At 53.9% G+C, this 24,099-nt stretch overlaps 3 protein-coding genes across 14 annotated transcripts; 2 read left to right on the top strand and 1 right to left on the bottom strand.

Annotated features, from left to right (window-relative positions):
• The first annotated feature begins 380 nt into the window (after positions 1-380).
• On the top strand, positions 381-10,562 carry Phospho1 (phosphoethanolamine/phosphocholine phosphatase 1). Of its 3 annotated transcripts, none has more exons than XM_057774677.1 (3): positions 381-552; positions 6,855-6,966; positions 8,583-10,562. In XM_057774677.1, exon 3 carries the CDS (start codon positions 8,590-8,592, stop codon positions 9,457-9,459), a length of 870 nt encoding a protein of 289 aa, XP_057630660.1. In that variant the 5' UTR covers positions 381-552; positions 6,855-6,966; positions 8,583-8,589; the 3' UTR covers positions 9,460-10,562. The 3 variants fall into 3 exon arrangements, with proteins under 3 accessions (XP_057630660.1, XP_057630659.1, XP_057630661.1); XM_057774676.1 differs by lacking the exon at positions 381-552 and adding an exon at positions 2,230-2,443; XM_057774678.1 differs by lacking the exon at positions 381-552 and adding an exon at positions 2,230-2,443 and having other exon boundaries at positions 8,701-10,562.
• Abi3 (ABI family member 3) lies at positions 10,466-20,502 on the bottom strand. 5 transcript variants are annotated; one of them, XM_057774674.1, is made up of 9 exons: positions 20,442-20,502; positions 20,057-20,299; positions 15,046-15,213; positions 13,816-13,992; positions 12,421-12,506; positions 12,120-12,215; positions 11,786-11,937; positions 11,316-11,441; positions 10,466-11,026 (listed from the first exon to the last, which is right to left on the bottom strand). In XM_057774674.1, exons 2-9 carry the CDS (start codon positions 20,171-20,173, stop codon positions 10,863-10,865), a joined length of 1,086 nt encoding a protein of 361 aa, XP_057630657.1. In that variant the 5' UTR covers positions 20,174-20,299; positions 20,442-20,502; the 3' UTR covers positions 10,466-10,862. The 5 variants fall into 5 exon arrangements, with proteins under 5 accessions (XP_057630657.1, XP_057630656.1, XP_057630654.1 ...); XM_057774673.1 differs by having other exon boundaries at positions 11,316-11,438; positions 11,786-11,940; XM_057774671.1 differs by having other exon boundaries at positions 11,786-11,940.
• Positions 20,339-23,800, top strand: Gngt2 (G protein subunit gamma transducin 2). 6 transcript variants are annotated; one of them, XM_057774681.1, is made up of 5 exons: positions 20,339-20,459; positions 21,874-21,955; positions 22,220-22,280; positions 23,089-23,178; positions 23,535-23,800. In XM_057774681.1, exons 3-5 carry the CDS (start codon positions 22,263-22,265, stop codon positions 23,658-23,660), a joined length of 234 nt encoding a protein of 77 aa, XP_057630664.1. In that variant the 5' UTR covers positions 20,339-20,459; positions 21,874-21,955; positions 22,220-22,262; the 3' UTR covers positions 23,661-23,800. The 6 variants fall into 6 exon arrangements, with proteins under 6 accessions (XP_057630664.1, XP_057630663.1, XP_057630666.1 ...); XM_057774680.1 differs by lacking the exon at positions 20,339-20,459 and adding an exon at positions 20,702-20,810; XM_057774682.1 differs by lacking the exon at positions 20,339-20,459 and adding an exon at positions 21,201-21,256.
• The last annotated feature ends 299 nt before the right edge of the window (positions 23,801-24,099 follow it).

Below are 24,099 nucleotides of genomic sequence, written 5' to 3' on the forward strand. Positions count from 1 at the left end.
AAACTGGAAACACTAACACCAACACCCAGCCGGTTCCTGGAAAGATTAGTGGTCCTCTTCTCCCAGGTGGGCCCTGGGAGCTAAACTGTTACCTTTGCCCCTCCTGCGAGGTCACCTGAAGAACAGGTTGTGACCTTGGAGTCCCACTGGAACCTTGGGCCAGTGACTCAACCTCTGCTTGAGGACCTGTTTGGAGACTCTAGCCACCCGAGTCAAGGGTCACCAGAGACTTGAGCAAGCTCTGTCACCTCAGATGACTCTCCACCCCACAAGCTCGCTGCCAGGTCAGGTGACTCAAGTCCCACAGTGAAACCGATACAGAGCGAGAACTTAAAAGAGAGGAAGGGTGACTGACACCAGGAGAGAGGAACAGTATGAGGTCATGGCTAAGGCAGCTTGGGACCCTAGCACTATCATCTCTCAACAGCATGGCCCTGGGCAAGCTCAGTTACTCCATCACGCCTTGATTTCCTCATAGGCCTGACTGGCACCATCTTGGATTGGATTGTGGCTCAACACGTTCAGATCTTTCCAGCACCTACCTACTGATCTGTGAGTACCCGTGGGACTGGTATAGTACCACATGCCTTTAAGTCCCAACACTCACGAAGTGGGGGAAGGAGAACAGGAGTTGAAGGTCACTCTGGACTCTATAGCAAAGTTCCAGACTAGCCTGGGCTCCAAGAAAGTGTCAAAGGGCAGGGGTACTGCCGTGCAGAGAACGCATGCTGAACGCTGTGTGAGCCGGTCTTGGGCAGAGTGTGAGGCTGAAACTGCTCTGCAAGGTGTGGTGATACAGGCCTTTAATCCAGCAAAGAAGTAGAGGCAGGAGGATTGGGAGTTCGGGGCCAGGCCTAGAATAAGTAGGTGAGGTCAGCACAAGTTATAAGAGATCCTGACTCAAAATAAAAAAGCCAAAAACCGGGTGGGGTGGCACACCCTTGGAAGGCAGAAGCAGGTGGATCTCTGTGAGTTCAAGACCAGCCTGGTCTACAGATTAGTTCCAGGATAGCCAAAACTACAGATAAACCCTGTCTCAAATCCAGCCAACCATACAAAAAACAAACAAACAAAAAAAAAAGCCAAACAAAGACTGGCAAGGTAAGGTGGAAGGAATACAGTGGTACCTGCTAGTTGTCCTCTGACTTCAGCAAGCATCAGGGATAGAGAAGGTGAGGGGGTGCTGGCGGTTTAGGGAGCAGGGACAATGGAGAAGTCATCATCGGGGTTTGGAGGTAGGGGGTGGTAGATCAGGTTGGCAACTTTTCTGCCTATCTGCTGTTGTACCGGTGGACGCAAGGAGCGCTGGTGTTCGGGTATCCAGCCTATCCTGCAGAGTTCACCGAAATTTGTTGACTGGCTTTGCTGCAGGAGCAGGGGGAATTAGGAAGGGCTGCCTAGACCCAGGTCTGGGTGCATCTACTTCTCACCCACAGAGCCTGTTTTATGGCTTAAGTGAGGTGTTCTTGTGTTTGAATTCTTGGACTAATCGTTTCTCGTGGGTCAATTGCTGGGGTTCACATAGCACGGGCTCGGGAAATTCAGGTTTCACCTCTTCTCTCTGGATCGCTGTCACTTGAGGGTAGGGAAGGATGGGAAAGCTCCCCAGAGGGCAATAGCGGGATGGGGACGGGAACGCACTCTCAGGGCTTAGGAGTAAGCGGGACGCGCGCGCGCGCGGGGGGGGGTATCTGCACCGCTATGCAGTGTTGGCTCTCCAACTCCGTGTTTACGCGGGGCTGGGTGGTAGAACCCCTCCGCCGGCAAGCACGAGTACCCGGTAATCTGGGGACAGGGTACCGAGGACTCGGCGGGATGCCGTGGTTCCTCCCGGAAGGGCAAAGGACACCGAGCTCGGCGCACGTGGACGGCGTGGTGCTCTGCGGTTCCGGCCACCAAGCTTGTCCCGCGGAGCTCCGCGACCGGGCAGACCGGCGGCCGGTGGAGGGAGGGAGGGACTGCGTGCAGATTCCCCACGCCGAGCCCGGCAGGAGGCGGGCAGTGTGACAGCGACTCACGCACGTGCCACGCGCACGCAGAGGGTGCCCCGCACCCACTCTCCTCGGACGGGACGCGCCACGCTCCACCCGTCCAGCCCACCCAGTCCCACCGCCGCTCGCGCGGCCACGGGGGACAGCCGGGAGGCGTGGCCTGCTGGGAGCCCGCCCCTTTGATGTGCGCCGGCGCCGCGGTGATTGGCTGGGCGCTTGTGACGTGCGGGGACTGCGGTGGGCCCGGGTGTTGCGGCTGCCGCAGCGCCCGGCGCGGCTCGAGCTCCGGCTCCCCGGCATTTAAAGGGGACGCGGCGGCGGCCCCGGGAATGGGGGGCAGGTGGAAGGGACGGAACAGAAGCAGATCATCCACGGTCCCTCGGGACAGGAGGGACGCGTGAGCCGGAGCTCGGAAATCCGGGGGTAGATAAGACCGCGTCCCCCCAATTCCCGTAAGCACCCCTTGCTCCATCTTGCCCCCAAATCCCTTAACTAGCCCCCTTCCCACTACTTTCACTCCGAACTCATCCGGGACGGACAGTGCAGTCGCCGCTGTCCCGCTTGAGTCCTGGGCTTCGGGAGGACCGCGATCTCAATGTTGGGGTGGGGGCCGTGTAGAGTTTGAGGATGTTTCATGCGCTTGGTGGTGGGGCAATCCCTGGGGCAGAGAACTGAGCCCCCTTCTCTTCCAGGTTCATGGTGCCCAGTGTCCCTTCATCTCCGGGGACTATCATTGCTCCCCGCCACCCACAAGTCCTCCTTTCTCCCCGAGCTGCGCACCCCCCGCCCGCATTAGAGCGAAGTGCCCGCCAGCTGGGGGTGTGCCAGAGTGCCTGCTTTCCAGTCACCTCTAAAAATATCTCTCCTGCTACCCCACCGGCAGCTGCCATCTCCCTGCCCCTACCCAGTGAAGATCAAACTCTACTTGTCTACCCAGGCAGGGGACCCCAGAGGCGATACCTAGTCCCAGATTCCTCACTGGCACCAGGGCATAGATCAGTACTCCCTAGCTAGTTAGGACAGGGACCATTACAGAGTCTCTGGAGCAAACGGGGAGGTTCAGATAGTTTCTCCACGAGGCAGTAGAGACCCCTGAGTTCTAGTCCTGTTTTTGATGCTGTGTAATGCCCATAATGTTAGCCGAACTTCTCTGGGCCTCTTTTTATCCCCCTGTAAAGGGTTAATGAACAAGAAAGAGGTTTGTGAAGTTGGGAGTATTGGGGGCAGAAATCCCAGCTTAGTTGTCGGATCTGATTCCTAGTGATAGATCTTTATTCTTCAAGCAGAGGGGGGTTGTTAACGTGATATTTCTGAAATCCTCACCCCCATTCTCAGCCTGCATGTTTCTTGTGGAAAACTCCCCAAACTTTCCTATGGGCTCTATCCTCTCCCCAGTTAGGAGAATTTTAAGCTTAGAGATTAAGCCAACACACAAACACACACACACACCTGTCCCACCTTCCCCCAGATTTAATTTAAGAGTATTTGTGTCAGCAGAGGGAGGGTGCAGGCTGGGAGCCCGTGATCTGTGGAATCAGGGCCACAAACGTTGATCTTAGATGGGACTAGAAAAGAACTACCTTCCGCCCCAGAAAATCTGCCTCCTCTCCCTGCCCTAGCATGCTGAAGAAACTTGGATTCTGTCCCCTTTCTCCACAAGGGACCCTGATGGCCACACTGGTTTTGAGTTTTGTTTGTTTGTTTTTAGGTTTTGTTTTTGTTTTTTTGAAATAGGGTTTCTCCTTGGAGTCCTGGCTGTCCTGGAACTCGCTGTGTAGACCAGGCTGGCCTCGAGCTCAGAGATCCTCCTGTCTTTGCCTCCTGAGTGCTGGGATTAAAGGTGAACAGCACCACTGTCTGGCACCTATCAGGATTTTTTTTTTTTTTTTTTTTTTGGTTTTTCGAGGCAGGGTTTCTCTGTAGCTTTGGTGCCTGTCCCGGAACTAGCTCTTGTAGACCAGGCTGGCCTCGAACTCCCAGAGATCCTCCTGCCTCTGCCTCCCGAGTGCTGGGATTAAAGGCGTGCACCACCACCGCCTGGCAGGATTTTTTTTTTTTTTTGAGACAAAGTTTCTCTGTAGCTTTGGAGCCTGTCCTACAACTCGCTCTGTAGACCATGCTAGCTTTGAACTCACAGAGATCTGCCTGCTTCTGCCTCCTGAGTGCTGGGATTAAAGACGTGTGCCACCACCGCCCGGCTCGCCACACAGGATTTTATCATCATACAAACCTGTCAGAAGTGAGTGACTTTTGGGTGTGGTTGTTTTGAAACAGCAACTTTTTGTGCAGTTCAGGCTGGTCTTTAACTCAGATTCTCCTGCATCACCAGGCCAGGCAACTGCCCGTGGCCTTTTCAAACATCATGAAGCCAAATAATAACTAGATATATGTACTTCCCCTGCCATAGGGCAGGGATGGGCTGTCACTGTGAGGCTGCCTTAGTTTCTGGGGAGAAACCCAGGATGCCTGGCTGTCTGCGCTGCAGATAGAAAAAGAAACAAGATTACCAGGAGAGGCAGTGCTGGATTCTAATCCCAGCTCTTGGGAAGCAGAGGCAGGCAGATCTGAATTTGAGGCCAGTCTGGTCTACATAGAAAGTTGCAGACCTGCCAAGGGTTAGGTAGTGAGATCCTGTCCCAAAAACAAAATTGAAGATTTCCATAAATGCTCACTAGTATTAGGTAAAAACATAACTGTGTCTTCTATTATGAGACATGAGAGGTTTGGAGCATATGATTACTATAGTGTTTTAAGAGGAAGACGGGCAAGTAATTGACCATCCCCCCTCCCCCAAGAGATGAAAATTTATCTTAGCAGGGCAGGGTGTTTATTACATGCCTACAGTCCCTGTACTCAGGAGCCTGAGTTCAAGTCCATATTGGACGACCCTGTCTCAAAATTAAAAAACAAAAACAAAACACTGGATTAAGGGCATGCTGTAAAGATCAATGGTCAATCCTGACTGTGGAAAGGAGGGAGGGAAAGGAGAAATGGAATGAGAAAGAAGAAAGCTGGTCTATGTGGCTGCTGGCACGCGGTTTGTATCTTTCTTTGTATCTGCCCCTTGCTCCTCTCCATGCCTGATGCTGTCCCTCTCTTTGAGACTTCTTTTTACAATGGGTGTGGCGCCCCTGACCTTTCTCCTCTACTTCTTGTCCTGGGACAAAGGTTGTATCAGCCAGGATTCCTCTGTGACAGGCACCGTGACAGTTCCCCTAATATCCTTTGCATGCCATTCCCTTATCCCATCCCCTTCTTCCACTATCTCAGCAGGATTTGAATTTGAATTCCCCAGGACACTGCCCCCCCCCCTTTTTTTTTCTTTTTCGAGACAGGGTTTGTCTGTGGTTTTGGAGCCTGTCCTGGAACTAGCTCTTGTAGACCAGGCTGGTCTCGAACTCACAGAGATCCGCCTGCCTCTGCCTCCCAAGTGCTGGGATTAAAGGCGTGCGCCACCACCGCCCGGCTACACTGCCACTTTTGCTAGTGATCTTTAGCCCCCTTCCAATTACCAGCTATAGGTGGGGGTTGGGGGCACTGAAAGTTACTTCCCATCTCTGCTGAAAATCTTTGCTGTGAGAAAGCGAGGGTAGTCAGTGGCTCATCTCTATAAAGACGGTTCCAGAACCTGTGTCTCCCTGGTCCTTCCCTAGTTTATTCTGGAGGCATTTGCCTCTCTGCTGCACTTGGATGGTCAGGGAGCGTCACCTTGACAGTCGGGGTTAACCGTGCTACCCGTTGTAGCCACTAGAGGGCAGCAACCAGCCAGATCTTTGCTATTTTTTCTCTGGTATTCTTTTTTTTTTTTTTTTTTTTTTTTTTTTTTGTGGTTTTTCGAGACAGGGTTTCTCTGTGGTTTTGGAGCCTGTCCTGGAACTAGCTCTTGTAGATCAGGCTGGTCTTGAACTCACAGAGATCCGCCTGCCTCTGCCTCCCGAGTGCTGGGATTAAAGGCGTGCGCCACCACCGCCCGGCTTCTCTGGTATTCTTTCCAATTCCAAGCTATATCTAAGTTTAAGGGGCTGACCTCTCTCTAGTCTCTCAGTCTGGGGGTGGAGAGGTAGGGGAGTAGGGAGGCACCGGAAGCCATAGATGGTTTCTTGTGTAGCTGCACTGATGAAGGCCCCAATCAAAAGATCAGACCCGGCCACCTAAACTCTGCTAGAGAGTTCAGCCTGTCCGGTTGCTGAGACTCCTGAGCAAGGTGGTCCCAGAAGTAAGTCTCATATCTCATGTAGAGCCTAAGGCCCTCAGCCTCTAGAAAGTGGTGAAAGCATTTGTGAGGCAAGGGCCACATTGCTTAAACAATACAGCCTCTAGGAAGTGAGTTAATCCCTGTTCTCTGCCTTCGTGGGTCCCGTGAACCGTGAGTGTAATTGGGAATAAAGGTGATTGGTAAACTATGGCATGCCCTGCTCGTGTGTGGGCAAAGGTCATACTGGAGAAAGAAGGCCTGGACCAGCCTCTGAGTCTGGTTTTGAAAAGTCTCAGCTACTTTTTGAGCAAGTCCCTTAGCCTGTCTGGATCTGCAGGAATGCTCTTGCCACCTCTCTGACGAGTGAGTCTGGGAACTGGCCAGGGGTGTTAAAAGCAAGGAGCATGGCCTGAGTGTGCTTTTAAGATCTTGCTCTTGCTGAGAACGTGGGAATGACTCGTGTGCTTGATGGAACAGAGTCAGGGTCTCTCTACATATCCCTGGCTGTCCTGGAACCACGGTGTAGATCAGGCTGACCTCTCACTCAAGAGATGCGCCTGCTTCTGCCTCCCCTCCCAAATGCTGAGACGGAAGATAAGACAACCCGCTCCAAAAGGGCAGCTGCGGACTTTGGTGGGGTTTACTGGGGTTTCTGTTTGTTTTCCCAGGAGTTCTGGATGACGGCTTGAGATCAACCAAGGTTCTAGACGGGGAGCCCAGGGTAATTTACTGACAATGAGCGGGTGTTTTCCAGCTGTTGGCCTGCGATGCCTGTCTAGGGTAAGTGGGGTCCTTCAGGATGAGGCCTCAAGCCCCAACTTTTCCACCCTGAGATAGGAGGAGCCCCTTCCAGTCCCTTTTAGATGTGCTCTCTCTCCACTGGTGAATCCTGGACACTTCCCTGGTGTGGGACCTGGTGCCACTGACACCCCCCACAGGTTGATGGTAAACTCCAAGCAACTACTGGGGGGGGGGAATAAATTGGAAGGGACAGTTCCCGTAGGGAGTCAGGGAGCGTGTTCCAGTCCCAGCTCTGAAATGACTTAAACCGTGGTTGTCTTACAAAGTCATGGGAAGGAATAGTGGGGGAGGGCTTGGTCTGTAGCTGTTCTCTCCGCACTGGGAGGATCATGAGTTCAAGTTCATCCTCAGCTACACAGCAAGTTTGAAGTCAGCCTGAGCTACGTGAGGCCCTTTCTTTAAAAAGAAAGAAGTGGCTGCCAGTGTGTGACAGCAAACCAGGTTCCATGCGGGCGAGTTGGGACAGGAAGCCCAGGCAGAGAGGCAGGCAGGATGGTGGATACCCGTCACTCTACTGGTCACTTTGCCGGTCACTCTACCGGTCAGGGCTGTGTAGATGGGGGCTCCTGCTGTGTCTGTGTGGTGTGCTTGCCTTTCTTTGTGCCCCAATACTCCCGTTGTACCCCCATCCTCTCTCATGCTGTTCCCCCTTTGCCCAAAGTCTCGCTTCCTAGAACTCTTACTCCAGCGGTCTACCCTCCCCTGCCTGACTTTCTCCCAAATAATCCCCTCCAGCTAGCTGCCAGTCCTTTCCTCCCTCTGCCTTTTTAGCTCTCTTTCCTTTCCCCTACCTGTCTCCCAGGTATGCCGTGGCCTGGCGAGGGGGGCTTCCACCTCCCTAAGCCCCATTGCTTCTCCTGCTGCCTGCTTGCTTCGGACTCTGGCAGAAACCCCACCCGCTGATACGTTCTTCCCAGGGAATTGGCAAGTGATTAGTGATGAGCCCTCCAACTCCTTGGAGGAGCTATGTCTCATCCCTAGCCCCCTGCCCAGTGCCATCTGGCTGGAAGCTCCCAAAGAGCCTCCCTGGGTCTTGTGTGGTCTGCATACTTACCTGGTAATTTCAAGGGTTAAAATCTAGTTCTCTGGCCAGGACCTAGGAAGGTCCAGAACCTGGCCTCCCAAGCACTTATAGCTGACATCCAGGCCCTGGGGAAGACTTGACAGTCATTGCCCACCTGCCTTCGTGATGCCAATGGCTTTTCCTGGAGCCTAGCTGCTCCATTAGACCTCGATGCCACAAAGGGAAGGGAGGCTGCTCCCCCAGGCACGTGAATGATTCTCTCTGCTTCTACTCTGCTGAGTTAGAGCAGCGATTGCCTGCACCCACCACACAGGCCACCAGAAATCTCCAACCTAGTTAAGGAATGACTCCTCCCTCCTCCTAAGCCGATTTGCTAAGCCCCAGGGACCCCATGAGAGCAACAGAAATGGAAACCAAGCAAGTCTTTGGCTTCACGACTAGTATGTTTCCCCCAACCCCGCGTCAGCCCCCCTCCCCCTCGCACGATTAAGTGAGAGACAGGCAAGGGACGGCGGGTGTGGGCCACGCATTGGTTCCGTCTCCAACTTAACCAGCCTTGGGTCCTCCTCAGGTCTTGGATGTGCCAGCGACCCTGGCTGTGGCCCGCTAACCAGGCTCTTCCCGGCCGGCTCCCGCCGCGCCGCCTCTCGTTTGCCCCCTCCTCCTGCTCCTCTTCCCCCTGCTCCCAGGACGGCAGGATGGCTGCGCCCGGCGCGCCTCGCTTCCTCCTGACCTTCGACTTCGATGAGACCATCGTGGATGAAAACAGCGACGACTCGATCGTGCGCGCTGCGCCAGGTCAGCAGCTACCTGAGAGCCTGCGTGCCACCTACCGCGAAGGCTACTACAATGAGTACATGCAACGTGTCTTCAAGTACCTGGGTGAGCAGGGTGTGCGGCCCCGGGACCTGCGCGCTGTCTACGAGAGCATCCCCCTGTCGCCTGGCATGGGTGATTTGCTGCAGTTCGTAGCCAAACAGGGCTCCTGCTTCGAGGTTATTCTCATTTCGGATGCCAACACCTTCGGCGTGGAGAGTGCCCTGCGTGCCGCTGGCCACCACAGCTTATTCCGCCGCATCCTCAGCAACCCTTCCGGGCCGGACGCACGGGGACTGCTGACGCTGCGGCCCTTCCACACGCACAGCTGCTCCCGCTGCCCCGCCAACATGTGCAAGCACAAGGTGCTCAGTGAATACCTGCGTGAGCGGGCCCGCGATGGCGTGCACTTCGAGCGCCTCTTCTACGTGGGTGACGGTGCAAATGACTTCTGCCCCATGGGGCTGCTGGCGGGTGGGGACGTGGCCTTCCCGCGCCGCGGCTACCCCATGCACCGCCTCATCCAAGAGGCACAGAAGGCCGAGCCCAGCTCCTTCCGAGCTCACGTGGTGCCCTGGGAAACAGCCGCCGATGTGCGGCAACATCTACAACAGGTGCTGAAGATGTGTTGAAAACCATCGCCTGCAAGAGGTCCCCGGGGAGAACCGGCAGAGCGGGGACAGGACTGGGAATTGGTTAAGACCACCTGGTTTTACTTCTTCCCCCTCGCTTTCCTATGCTCCTCTGGGCAGTTTGGGCTGGGTGCGGAGGTTAAGAGCCGTCCCTATCTATGCAGTTTTCCTAGCTCAGCTGCCTCCCCTCCAGGGACTGGTGAGCACCCCTTGGAAGGCAGGCAGTGTCCCTCGAACTGAGAAGAAGGGGCTCCTGGCAGTTGGGAGAAGGAGCATCTCCCACTACTTTAGCTGCTGCTTCGGCTGCGTAACCTCCCCTACTCAGTCTTCTCTCTGAAGGACTCAGGATCCCCCAATTCGCATGCCAGCACCGGGTTCCTCGCTGACCCGTGATGCTCTAGGAAGACAGCTCCTAGGCATCCTTGATCTTGCTTCAGCCACCGCAATCCTACACTACCGCTGCGCTGGCTGCGCCTGGCTTCCTTCTCCCCCCTATTCCCCTCGCCCCGCCCATGCCAGTTACCCCCAAAGGAAGAAAAAGCCAGAGGAAGCAGCCGCCTCCTGCTGGTGGAAAGAGGTAGAACCAACCAATGACCTCGGAGAGTATGACAGATCCTCTCACTCCGTCCTCAACTACCGCAGCAAGAGACTAGGGACTTCACCAAAGTTGTCCTCCGCATCCCCCCTCCGCCCTTATGGAACAGAAAGCCATGTTTTTAAGCAGAGTCAGGGAAACCCAAGCCTCTCCCCTTCTGGTGTTTCAGACCTATAAAGGAGGTGAAGGGGGTCCAAGTGACTCATCTCTTGCGAACGAGGGGCGAGAGTGGTGCCCTTTGCTCTCAGCCGCATTTAAGTGGGGGAGGCTTGAGGAGCCCAGACTGAACGCAGGCAAGAGGGGAAAGAGGCCGCGAATGGTTGCCTGGGACGTCGGGGTCTAGTGGAAACAGTAAAAGGGGCTGAGATGGAGGAGAGCGGTCCTTCTGGGTCCTTCCGTAGGACGCTACTGTGTTCTAGAGCTTGCTCCCTTTCCATCACGGCCCCCTGGCCCTCCAGCCCCGCGGGGCAAGTATCAGGAGGTCAGCAGTTTTATTCAGAGCTGGCAATTTGCTCTTCATGAGCTAGGGGGTATCCTCTGGGCAAGATGCCTGAAATCCGTGGCTTTTAGTTTCTTGGTTTTTTGGTAGGTTCCCCCTCCCCCATCTGCTGCAGTCTCCTGGGTACCACCTCTCTCTAGCCCCCCTACACACACATACACACACACACACACACACACACTGCTGTGTGGATCAGGGACTGAACTCAGTTCACAGCCCAAGAGGTAGACAGGTCCTTAGTCAGCCTTGACTGTGGCGCTGGCTTCTTGGGGCTCAGGAGGTCCACTGAGGCAGGGACAGATCTGGCTGTCAGGAGCTGGGCTCCACATAGTTCCCAGGGAAGAATCCAGTGCCCTCTGAGCTGACCCCCTCACACCAGCCATCCGAGTAGCGGCGTGTGACACAGATGACGGTGCCTTCAGAGAAGGAGAGCTCATTGTCCTTCTGTCGGGTGTATGGGTATAGCGACACCACTGCAGGGGCAGGAAAGGAAATCTTGTGAGATGCGCCCTCTGTTCCCCCCATCACAGGGGGAGCTTCTGGGCCTTCACAGTCCCCCTCCCCCAACTCAGGCCAGGTGCTCTTTTCCTAGCAGGCTTCAGACCCAGGTTCATCAGAAATGAAGGGGATAAGAGACAAAAATAGGGTCACACCTTGGCAGGGAGAGCGAATGCCTCTGGGATGAAGAGTGGAGGTCAGAGCCACAGAGGCCAGAAACCTGGCAATAGTTTCTGGTGCTTCTCAGTCCCAAGAGGACAGTACCTTTTTCCAGGTAGGCAGCAGGGACCCAGCTGGGTTCTTCTGGTCCAAAACCCGGTGGCGGAGGAGGCAGTAGTCCCAGGTCATCCCCTTCTAGAGCTGGAGGTGGGGGCAGGGGCAACTCTGCTGCTGGGAAGAAGAAAAGATCCGTGTGTGTGTGTGTGTGTGTGTGTGTGTGTGTGTGTGTAGATCCTTAGGATCTGAGTGTCATCACTCACAATGCCTCCAGCCCGTTGGTGAGGCTTGGAAGTACTCAGCACAGTAGGCAGACACTGCTGGGCAACCCTTAGGCAGGTTGGTTAAACCGGTAAAGGTCCTGTCAAAGTTAACTTTGAATGAGACGCTTCAAACACAGGGCTAGTGTAAAATAAGCTCAGATCACTGGTTCCCCTGAAGTTCCTGAGGAGCACAGGGCTGGCTTTCAAAAGAATCTCAAGGTGGGGATGGAGGAGGTGTAAGTGGGCACTTCTTACCTGCAGGGGCCTGGGAGACCTCCAGCGGGGGAGGCGGCAAGAAGACCTCAGCAGAGACTGGGGGAGGCGGGGTTGTAGGTGCTGGAGGTGGAGGCGGGGTTACAGATGCTACCTGTCCCTTGGACTGGGGGATCCCACTGGCACCTTCGGCGCTGCTAAAGACCAGAGCACGGCACAGATGACGGAAGCCTTCCCACTCAGAGTCCCAAAATCTGGCCTCAAATTATTTTCCTTATCTAGTGGTCCTTAGTTTTCTCAGCCCCAGAGGTGTGGCAGGAGGCCCCTTCTAAAAATCCACCTACGGTCTACCCACCCATTAGACTCAAGGGCTTACCCCGCCGAGGTCAAGGAAGAGACAGAGGAGGCAGCCGAGAGCTTGCCGTCGGGCACGACTGGGAGCTGCACGGGCTCGGGGATCCGGGGTGGTCTCCTGGGGTGAAGTAGGGTGGCATGAGGTGTGGGGGGGGGGGAACTCTGCTGAGCAGAAGTGAGGTTGAGAAAGGGTCGTGGAAGGGAAAGCTGGGCGCCAGGTTCAGGATCACCAAGGCGCCAGGTGCTGCGGGCAAGGGGTAGGGGAGCAGTTGAGAACCACAAGGGGCTGAGCAGGCCTGGTAGGAGTGGCCTTGAGGTCTCACCCCAGCGTGGCGGAGGCAGGTGTAGCAGGCGCCTTGATGCTCTTGCGAGACAGGGTCCCGGTACGAGACAGCTGCGTGCTCAAGTCCTAGAGGGGGGTAGGGTTGACGTCTGAGGCAAGGGGAACAATCCTCACCCTCATCCCTAAGAAGAATTGGGGGAGGGCGAACGAGAACTGGGAGGACTAGCCAGACTCAGCAAGTTCCTACTTCCACTTCCCAGCCCTCCTCCCGCCCAACCCCACCCCCCACCCCAGACACGGGTGTCATTGCCTCAGCCACAGGACCTTTAAGTCTGCAGCAGGTCCCACAAAGCCGCCCCACAGAAAGAAACCCGAAGCACAGACTCTCGTCTGAGCGCCACTTCCTCTGCATCGCCACAGTGACTGAATGGACCCTTGCACCCCTACACTGTCTCAGACCCGCAAGGATCTGTGTCGCTTGGTGGTCCTTAACTGATATGACGTCTGCTCCAGCAAAAGCAGAGGAGACGCCTGGTGCGGGGAGACACATCACGCAGAACCGTCCCACTCAACTCTTCCATAAACATAAGGAACTGACTCTCCCAAATTCAAGGCAGAGGGAGGGCGGAACCCAAGACACTTAGGAGAGTCGACGATAGGAGGCAACTCCCAACGCAAGAGAAACCTCTAACTTTGGGACTTCCCCCAGGATGAGCATCTGGGGCCCATGTTCTCTCACCCTGCCCCACTAGAGACAAGATAAAGGGAACTTGAGGCATAAAGGATAGGGTTGAGGCTGGGCATATAGTTCAGGGGTGGAGCTTATGCTGGGCTTATAGAAGACCTGGGTTCCATCCACAGTACCATCGAAAGAAAAAAAGAAAAAGAAGGATGTTGGACAGCAGAAAGAATTCACGGGAACTGAAGGAACGTATTCTTTATTCTTCCTTCCGGGGGCTGCCATCATATCAAGAGGTTAAGACCCAGGAAAGTTTCTAATCTAATCTGATAGGTGGCAGTGGTGACAATGAGATATGTCCCCTCTGCCAAGCCGGCTTTCTGTTGCTGCCTCCTCCCCCTACACCAGCATTCTGGGGTGACTTCTTAGAGTCGTGACCTCAAACCCCCAGACAGAGGAAGTTACTGTTCTCATGTGGCTGAGAAGTGGTTCTCATGCATGTCCTGACACCCTCCCTTCCCCCTCTTCCCCTTCTCACACACACCCAGTACCCTCTGGTGGGGGGCAGGGACAGCTCGTGATCTTTGCAAGCTAAGTGAGTACAGGGCGGAGGGCAGCTAGGGACCTTGGGAGGGTGAGGCTGGAGAAAGGAAGGGGTTGTGAGATAACACAGGTGCCAAGAGCTCAGAAAGAAGCCAGGAGGGAGTCCCATGGCAGGAAAGGGTGGGCAGTGGGGAAGAGCAAAGTTCCCCTTACCTTGACGCCATGGCCAATGTCATCCAAGCAGCTGAAGTTGAGGGGTTTTCTGTAGTAGGGGGTGAGGGGCGGCAGGCTCTCAGGAGGGATGACCTTCTGGCTAGGGGGCAGCCGCATGACAGTGGCTAAGGTGCCAATCTCCCTTCTGGCCACCTTTTCCATATGCATGTTCACCATCTGCATGACAGGGTTGGGAGGCGACAATGAGGGACAGCCTGTCCGCACCACTCCCTTTGAGAGAAGGAGACACCTTGCACGCAGGAGGCAGAGGCAGATAGAACTCTGTGAGTTCAAGATCAGCTCGGTCTATATGATGAGTTTTAGGCCGGCCGGGACTACATAGCTGAGACCCTGTCTCAAAATAAAGAAGGGAGGAGGAAAGAATGGGGACCAGGGGAAGTAGGGAAATCTAGAGAAAGCCAGTTTTGTCCCTGTGGCCATACAGCAATTGGTAAAGTGTGGCAGAGGAGCGACTTCCTGGTAGAAGAGAATGAGGGTTATTATTAGCTGTGCAGGAAACAGAAGAAAAGGGAAAAACAACATCCCTGGGGATGCTGGGAAGGGATTGAAGGACAGGGCAGCCTTTGGAGCAGGAGGGCATAGCGGAGGTGGCAGAGACCTGTAACTAAATCAGCTCTCCCCTTTAGGGGACAAATGTGCGAATTAGCTTCCTCTCGGAATGTCCCCTCAGGTCTTGAGGGGTGGGACCTTGGGTCTTCAGGAGGAAGAGGAAGACACACCCCATACACTTGCCCCTTGGGGACCTGTGGTCAGACCAAAAACATAACTTGGCTAATACATGTGCCTTGTGGGGTCAAGAATCCAGGAAGGAAGGCTGAGAGTATTTATGAGCCAAAGGCAGGGACTCCCTGGGACTGAAGATGGGCTTGCCTAGCCTGAGTGTAGGACACTTATTAATCACTGCCTATGTTTCAATGAAAACAGGATGATGGCCTTTAGCCTCTCCTGCTCCCTGCAGGTATTGTGAGCAGCAGATAAAGCTTTTAGATATCAAGGGCAATGCAGAGAGAGAGGGAGAGAGAGAAAGAGAGAGAGACCCCACTAAGAGACAGCCAAGACGGAGGTCTCCAAAGTTCAGACACTGCCAACACATTCTATAGTCAAGTTGTGTGTGGCTCTGGAAAAAAGCACGAGACTTTTGTTGTAGAGAATATTTGAGTGGGACTGAAGAGCTGGGGCTGAAAGGGGGATCCCTTCCCAGACCCTTACCTGGCTCAGTGTGCTGATCTTGGCCTCTACCTGCCGCAGGGAAGCACCCTGAAGGTCCAGCATTCGCAGAGTGTGCCCAGCCAGGTTACCCACTTGGTAGGCCACACTGGCCAGGGCCTGGGTGGTGAAAGCCATGGTCTCTTCTAGTGCCTTCCGTTTGTCTGTGGCCTGAAATACACACAGCCTTGGCCTGAGGCCAGCACATTCCACTGCTTCCGAGGCAAGGTCTGGTGGGACCAGAAGAGAGTCTAAGGTGAGAGCTCAGCTTGGAGAATAGCTGTGGTTCTCAGACGCTTGAGGTAGCTTCCGGAAGGATGATGTTGCGGTAAGGGACATCAGGAAAAGAAGTCTGGAGCCTGAGAGAACTGCCTGTAGGGATGTGGGAGGAGTCCTCTCCTCCAAGAGTTGAGGTGAGGCCTGAGTTGAGAGGCCCGGGACCTTACTGCCTACCTCAGCAAGTGCTTCTTTGCAGGCTGGATGGTGAGGAGCAGAGAGGAGACATCACACCCTTACCCTAAACCTGAAAACCAGTCTCCTTGGAGTGAGGCTAGGAGTCTAGCAGCCCCTAACTGACCCTGAACTTTTCAGCCCCAATCCGCAGGCAGATGTGTGGGAACTTAGTCAAGGACTCCAGAACCAAATGACTGCATTCTCTCCTTCCCTCCGACAGCTTTCTAATATGCTTCTTTTCTTTTCTTTCTTTCTTTCTTTCTTTCTTTCTTTCTTTCTTTCTTTCTTTCTTTCTTTCTTTTTTTTGTGACAGGGTTTCATGTAGTTAGTATAGGCCTCAAACTCTCTGTGCAACCAAGATTGGCTTTAAACTCCTGATTCTCCTGTCTCTGTCTCCAAAATGCTAGAATTATTGCTCCTACCTCAGGGGCCTTTGTTTGTTTGCTTGTTTTGTACTTTTTTGTTGTTGTTGTTGTTTGAGACAGGGTTTCTCTGTAGCTTTGGAGCCTGTCCTGGAACTAGCTTTTGTAGACCAGGCTGGTCTCGAACTCACAGAGATCCGCCTGCCTCTGCCTCCCGAGTGCTGGGATTAAAGGCGTGCGCCACCACCGCCCAGCGATGCTTGTACTTCTCAGTGTTCTTTTCACTAGATGATTCCAGCTTCTCCACTCTTCTCGCCACCCTAAACTTGTACCCCGCTCATCTTTCTTATCATACTTGCCCCGTTCTTTTTTTTCCTCCCTTCACCACGCCCCCAGGCAGATAGCACCCTGAAAACCAAAGAGCTGGCTCATTCCATCCTGCGGTCTCTGCTGACACAGCCCCCAGCACACAGGAGATAGTAAATGAACACGCTACACGTTTGTTGACTGGCAGGTGGAAGGGGAAGCCAATGCTAGCTGAGCGGTTTCTTATTATACGCCAGACACTGGCTGGTGTCCACTACCAGCCGGTGGGAAAGAGGTGGCCAGAGAGTGGCTAAAGACAAGACCTTTTTTTGGTTACAGACCAGACTTGGTGGGCTGGGTAAACCTTCTTGGATCTCTTGGTTCCCCAAACAGCTTCCTCCTTCCCCATTGATCATGAGCTTGCTGTCGTAAAGCCTGTCCCTCTCAGGGGTGGGGGCGGGCAGAGATGAGGTAAATTAGAAGAAGCAGTGTACCGACAGGGACAGGCAAGGAGGTACACCCTATGGCCTCCTGGCTTGGAACTTTGTGTATGCCACAGACCCTGTCACCGGAACTACCAGAGCTGTGTCCTCAGTGAGCTCTGGAGTCTTCTCCTGTAGCCTGAACTAGAACCTTCTGGAAAACCCATGCCATGGTCCTCCTCCCCACTTTTCTGTTCTGACAGCAGGAAACCGATGTTCATTTGTGTGCCAATTTGCATGTCATCTGCATATGCAATAACATTTACATTTCATCAGCATATGTCACCCAAAGCCTTGAACAGGCAAAGAAGCTAGAAAGGATTACAGGCTTTGTTCTAGACCTTTGTTTAAAGGGTGAGAAGAAAGGGCTCCTCTGCTCCTGGACAGTTCCCTCCCCAGCACAGCACAAGGACTTAGCGACCCAAACAAGAAGTGTCTGTCTGGGTCCAGCTCTGGGTACCTCCAGCCCAGATGTTTCTAACCTCTCTAGCTTTGATCTTGGCCCACAGTTAGGTCTGGAGGAGCAAGGATCTGGGATCCTTCATCTAAACTGAGCGTTTGTTATGCAAACGACCCTGTTAAACACTCAGTCAACCCTGACTGAGAACCCTACACTCATCTGCCTGCTGCTATTCCCCACGGGCTTCTGACATCTGGTTAGTGGGGGAAGGACGGGATGGAGACCTTATTAAAGACATCACCCAAAGCTTTCTTCTGTAGACAGGCAGGGATGGTCATTGATTGTGTGGTCTGGGAGCCAACGCTCTGCACAAAGGAATCCAGGGATTCCAACCCAGGTCAGGGTTTCTGATACGCTGAGTGTGTTTGCAAAGGCTGTCACTCCATAGAGTGGGTTCCAGCACTACTGAAATGGTAATAGCAGCAATAATCGCTGCATTCATCCCACCCTTCTTACAGGGTGATGGGCTCTCGGCAAATGCTTCAGGACCTCGTTCCAGGTGATACTTGTAACCCACCCTGGAGAAGCAACTCCACCCACCCCCAAATGGTGGCACAGGCCTGTAATCCCAGTCTTCTGGGGCTGCAGCAGACGTCATGAATTCAAGGCCAGCCTGAGCTATGGAGTGACAACAGCAAGACAGGAAGGAAGGAGGGAGGGACGGAAGGAGGGAGGGAGGGAAGGAAGGAGGGAGGGAAGGAAGGAAGGAAGGAAGGAAGGAAGGAGGGAGGGAGGGAGGGAGGGAGGGAGGGAGGGAAGGAAGGAAGGAGGGAGGGAAGGAGGGAGGGAAGGAAGGAGGGAGGGAGGGAAGGAGGAAGGAGGGAGGGAGGGAAGGAAGGAGGGAGGGAAGGAGGGAGGGAGGGAAGGAAGGAGGGAGGGACGGAAAAAAGAAGGAGGGAAGGAAGGAGGGAGGGAGGGAAGGAAAAAAGGAGGGAAGGAAGGAAGGAAGGAGGGAGGGAAGGATGGAAAGGAGGAAAAAAGAAGGGAGAAAGGAAGGAAAGAAAAAAGAAAGAGAGAGAAAGAAAGAAGGGAGGGAGAGAAGGAAGGAAGGCGAGAAAGAAAGGGAAAAGAGAGAGAGAGACTTACGGGGAACTCATCATAGATTCCTAAGTTAATAGGTGGAAGACCAAGGACTCAGCCTTGTGGCTTCAGATCCTATGTACACACCAATTGTGCACCTGGGACTGGACCCACCAGAAGCATCATCCCTGCCAGGGGGAGCGTGCCTGAGTGCTGGGGGGCGGGGGGGGGGCAGAGCTGGTTTAGAAACCACATGTCACTCAGCATCACACACACCAGAATGACACAGTAGCACTGTGATAAAGGGTTAGCAACTGGACTCTGAGTTAGAATTCTGGCTGCTTTTTTGTTTGGGGTTCTGATTTGTTGATTTGATCTCCTTGAGGTAGTGTCTTGCTCTGTCATCCTGATCAGCTTGGACTCACTTATGTAGAGATTATAAGGCAGGTCTTTTACGCTTTGGAGATCCCCCTGCCGTAGCGGCCCAAGTGCTGAGATCATAGGTAGGGCACCTCAGCCAACTACAATTCTGAGTTTGAATCCTGTCCCATTGACTATCTTGAAGGCTTCTGGAAATACAGTTTAACCCTTTCCAAACCTCAGCTTCCTCGTTGTGAAGTGGAACTGGTGCTCACAGGACTGGGGTAGGGACAGAAAGAGGCTGTGGGAGGTATGGAGAAAACAGTTACCATTGCTTCTTCTCGGTCTGCCATTTCCCACAGGCGCTTGCTCCCTTTTTCTTCCCAGCCTCTCTACTGTAGGATGAGGCCCCTCGTGTTGTCTCACAGTTTGGCCAGCGGTAAGAGGTCACAGACTTACCCTGCCACTCTTACTAGAGCAGAGGAAACCAAGGACAAAGAGTGCAGATAAACTGTCCCAAGTCATACACTATATCAGATAGGCAGAAGGATGGAGAGAAAGGAATTCAGGTGAGCAGGCAGGGAGGCCATGCTTGGCTCTGCTAGTCTCCAACCAGGTGCCCTAGACAAGTCACTTCCCTTCGCGAGAGCTCTTTTCACATTTCTAAACCCAGAATTCTAGCCGTTGTCTCACAAGGTGGCTCTGAGGATGGACAAAAAACAGGTGGGCAGCTACTCGGTCCCCTGCCCCTGTTCCTTCCCCAGGAACCAATGCAATGGAACCAGCAGGAGATCAGCAAGGCTACTCCAGGGTGGACTGGGGCTTAGCTCAGCAGAAAAGCACTTCCCAGACAGCCCTGGGCGCCCTTCGCAGTGCAACCAGAACAAAATGACAAGACACAAACAACAGCCAGGTGGGGTGGTGGGAGCCTGTAAACTCAGCACAGAGGGAAGACTGAGAGGGCTAGCCTGAGCTACAGAGAACTGAAGAACAGCCTGGGCCATGCAGTGAAACCCTGACTCAAAAACCCCAGCTAAATAAAAATTTTAGACTGCTCTGTAGTTGCCTCCCTCCATCCTCACTTCTCAGCAGCCAGGCTGTAAGTCCCCTGCCTCTGCACCAGATCTCTTCCCTCATCCTGACCTGCTCTGACTCTCCTCTGTTCCCCCTCAAACATCAAGGAACAAACTCGTGTGTGTGTGTGTGTGTGTGTGTGTGTGTGTGTGTGTGTGTGTATGTATGTGTGTGAAGTAAGTTTCCTGATGACTCCACTAAAGCCAGCCTGCAGATGGTACCGGCACCTGTGAGAGGAAAGGGTCTTGTAGGTCTTTGTAAGAGTCGAGGAGCAAGATGGGAGAGCAGAGTGTGTATGTACCGTGAAGTGTCTTCTACCGCGGAGGTTATGTCAGAGAGACCAAGTGCGGTGACGGCGCTTGGGACACGGGGATGAAGCTGACGCCTGAAGACTGCTCAGCCAAGGCAAGGACAGACACCTGTCAGATGACCCTGCCAGCGGGCCTGGGCGGCAAGTCCCCTCCAGGGGCGCATTAGCGTGTGCTCCCTCCCCTTACCTGCTCGTAGTTGTCTTCGCAGTAGTTGGCCACCCGCAGCAGGGCGCTGTGGTTGCCCCGAAGAGCCTCCCGGCCCGTGGGGATATCAAACTCCTGCAGCTGCTGCAGCTCCGCCATGGCTCGGGCCTCGGTGGGGTTCCCTGGGGAGCCTGCTGGTTTTGAGCCTCACCCTGCCCCTGATTGGCCGCTCTGCCTTCCCTCCCTCTCACTGCTTTTGGTTTCCTCTGCGTGAGAGACCCAAACCTGCCAGCAAAGGGTAGGCATGCTCATTCCGGGACTAGAGGAAGTCAGACCCTGGGTCCCGGGCCTGGGCCTCTCTGTCCCCCTGCTCGGGAGAAGGGGGAAGCCACGGGTCTGTTTTGGGGGCTCAGCCTCCCAATCTCACCAGGCAAAGGAAGCCAAGGTCAGGGCGTCTGTGATTGCTCCCTGGTCCTGGAGAGGAAGCTAGCCGATGGGGGGATGGGGTAATAGAGACAGGAGGAAGGGGCTGGCCTGCTATGGGGGGTGGATTTTCCACTCATGGAAGAGGGGAGGAAAGAGCAGAGGGTGGGGGCTTCCTTGGGAAGCTTAGGGATGAGTCACCAAGGGATGGGGGAGTGGAGGGTGGATGGGATATGGAGATAAGTCACACACGGGACAGGCGGCCGGGCTGGCAGTGCAGCAACAATGGAAAACAGCCCATGCAGCAGCAAGAAGTATCAGGGTTAGACACCAGGAAGACATGTCTAGAGTTCCTGGAGAACTGAAGGGCCAAGTAGGAAGTCCTATGACCCATGTTTTGTGCCTGATGTGGGTATGAGAAGATGAAATGGACCCAATGAGAAGTATGAGGGACTCAGATGAGCGACAGGGAGGGCCTGGAAGTGGGATAACACCATCTAGATGGATGTGTAGGATTTGAGGCATCATTGGTGGACAGAGTGCTGAGTGGGGCTCATTGTATTAACGAGGTGTTGGATGGGTTGATGTTCTGTCCTAAACTTGAATTCTTGGGGCGCCCAGCTGTGAGTGGGACTTGATCCTGAGACAAAGATGGCCTCCTACAGCCCCTCCCGCTCCCAGTTTGTCATCCTCTGGGCAGAAGAGGAACCCTCACACTGACCACATTGGTTCCTTAACATTCCCTCAAGAGATCCCTTGCTATTGGACAAATGTCAGACAGAACAGGAGCTTGGCTCTGATAAACATCACAGTTGTCAGGTAGCCCAGGGAGAGGCACAGGGGAAGAGCAGGTTGTGGGTGAGTGTTGGGAGCTGAAGACAAGGGAGTCCCACACGCACGCCAGGGAGGGCTAGAGGCCAAGAAGACAGGACATGGCATCAGGGTGATACAGGCCCTGGAGTCAAACAGTGAGCATTGGAGGTGAAGGTATGTTTTTACGGAGTGAATGAAGACTGAGCCCACAGACCCTTGTAAGGTGAAATTATGGAACCCCCTAATGGAAGACACAGAGCTTCTGGATTCATTTGGGGAGAAACAGGCTTGGAGCAGGCTCTGTGATGGAGAAAGGCAGGCAAGGGGAGCATGTGGGCTGGAGGGAGGCTGTGAGGCAGGCATGGAGAAACACAGGCAAGGGGAGCATGTGGGCTGGAGGGAGGCTGTGAGGCGGGCATGGCGTGGCGGGAGTCACCAAAGGAGAGTCTCTGATGCGGTCCAGGGCCTACAACCAAGTGGCCTGTTTTTCACTTTGTGGGTGGAATGCCAGTGTCTGTGGTGGAAGAGTGAAGAACTGGGCGGATCAGGACTTACCCCCCTGAGCCCATGATCAGCTTAGGCATTAGCGATTAGGCTTGGCTGACCATCTGCTTTATCTGAAGATTTTCAGCTGATGAGGCACTAGGAGGTTCCAACACCATCGTGTCTGGTCCTGGACTTGTGATTTGGAGAGAGTGCTAACAGGTAAGGAGGCTTTGCGGGGGCACCGGTCTGGGATCTAGTCTTAGTAAACTAAGGTTAAGCACCAGGCTGGTTCTCCTGGTTACCATGGCGTGATGATGGCAATGATACCATTGTCAGAAATAAAAATAGGAAATGTGCCCTGGCCGGTATGTACCAGACAGTGTGACAATGTTTCCCGTACATTATTTTCTCATTTACTTCATGTGTATGAGTGTTTTGCCTGCATGTATATATGTGTGTCACATGCATGCCTGGTTCTTACAGAGGTCAGAAGCCGGCATTGGATCCCCTGGAACTAGGGCTATGAATGATTGTGAGCCACCAGGTGGGTCCTGGGAATTGAATCCTCATCCTCTGCAATGGTAATAAGTGCTCCAACATGGCGAGCCATCTCTCCAGCAACTGCCATGCATTGTCTTCTTAGTTCTCACAGTAATAGTGGGGCTAGGGGTGTAGATCGGCTGATAGGATGATTCTTGCCTAGCACGCTCGAAGCCAGGGTCCATTCTCAGCAGCACTCCAGGTGCTGTGGTGCTTGCTGAAATCCCAGAACTCGGGAGGCCGAGGCAGAAGGATCAGGAGTTCAAAGTCATCCTCAGCTACATAGAGAGTTTGAGGCCAGCCTGGGCTACATGAGACGCTGTCTCAAAAGAATAAAAGCAACATTACTATTATGTACTCATTTGTTGATGGGGAAACTAAGATTCAGAAACGCCAAGTGACTTGTCTTAGGTCGTACAAGGAGGGAGCAGCAGAGCTGGGGGTCACAGCTGGCCTCTGGCTGACCCATAGTGTTAATATCAGGCATGCTGACTGTCCCTTGTCAGAACCTAGAGACTAAGCATCACCTGTTCACTCTTCGTCCCAAATTTCCCCACTTAAACTCCATTTTCCCCTTCCTTTTCTGTTTCCTCCTTAGAAAAGTTCTTTTCCAAGGGCAAAGACTGAGCCATCCCTATCTGACTGGTCACTTCTTCTAAGCCTTTGTTTAGACAGAACAAAGGGTGGAGGGAAATGTTAGCCAATGAGGGGCCTTGATTGGGGGGTGTGGTCAGGAAGAGTGTGGAACTGGAAGCCTGGAGGGGAAGTGCTGTTGACAGCCGGATCCCGTCAGGGCACAGCTCTCCCTCTAGGGCAGGATGGCCCAGGATCTCAGTGAGAAAGAGCTGCTGAGGATGGAGGTGGAGCAACTGAAGAAGGAAGTGAAGAACCCTCGCGATCCGGTGAGCCTCCAGTCACGCCTCCTCTCCGCTTATCTTTCTGTTGGGAATGTAGAGGAGACACTAGGTCCAGGACTTATCTCTGGACTGGGGTGGGATCTAGAAGACAGCTGGGGTCCCCACTCACATTCCTGGGCACAGAGGAGAGACTGAGAGCTCTGGGGAGTTCAGTGTGTCCAGCCCTGTCTCCAGGCTGTGCTGGCCACGCATCCCGTCAAGGGACTCGCCCTCCTGCCCACCTCTCTCTGCCACCTTCTTCCTCTTTGACTTCAGCCCTACCCTACCATTTTTCTAAGATCGCTAAGTCGTAGATTATGAGACATAAACAAGAGCTGTGACCATGTTTTGTCATCTTACAGATTTCCAAGACAGGAGAGGAAATCAAGGATTATGTTCAGGCCCAAGCAGGGGCTGACCCTCTTCTCCAAGGCGTCCCAGAAGACAAGAATCCCTTCAAAGAGAGAGGCACTTGTGTGATAAGCTGATGGAGAGAGGCACTTGTGTGATAAGCTGACGGTCCAGAACCCCGCCCCTTTTCTTCCTGTCCCTCCTCAGCCAGGCCCTAGTGTGATGGGATACCCAGGCGACCAACGTTTACCTCCTCTTAGACTTAAAATGAGTAAAGATGCTGAAGAAAAAACACACCGAGTCCATTCTCAATCCTGCTTCCCACCCTGTCCTCCAACTGCCTTCTCCACCTTCCTGCCTTTGCTTATGGTAGGGCAAGGGGTAGAGGGACACCGGGAGGGGCTGCCACTGGGCCATGTGGCCAGGAAGAATGTAGAGTTGGAGGTACAGAGGATGGCACCACCTGGAGAAATTTTTACAGCTGAACAGGTAGCCTGCAATGCCCTGAGACCCCAGAAGGCATTCGCTCCTTCTAGAAGGGCCCCACCCCTGATCTTTCTTCTCTTCCTCCATGTA

This window comes from Chionomys nivalis, chromosome 7 (assembly GCF_950005125.1).
Source record: "Chionomys nivalis chromosome 7, mChiNiv1.1, whole genome shotgun sequence".
NCBI lineage: Eukaryota > Metazoa > Chordata > Mammalia > Rodentia > Cricetidae > Chionomys > Chionomys nivalis.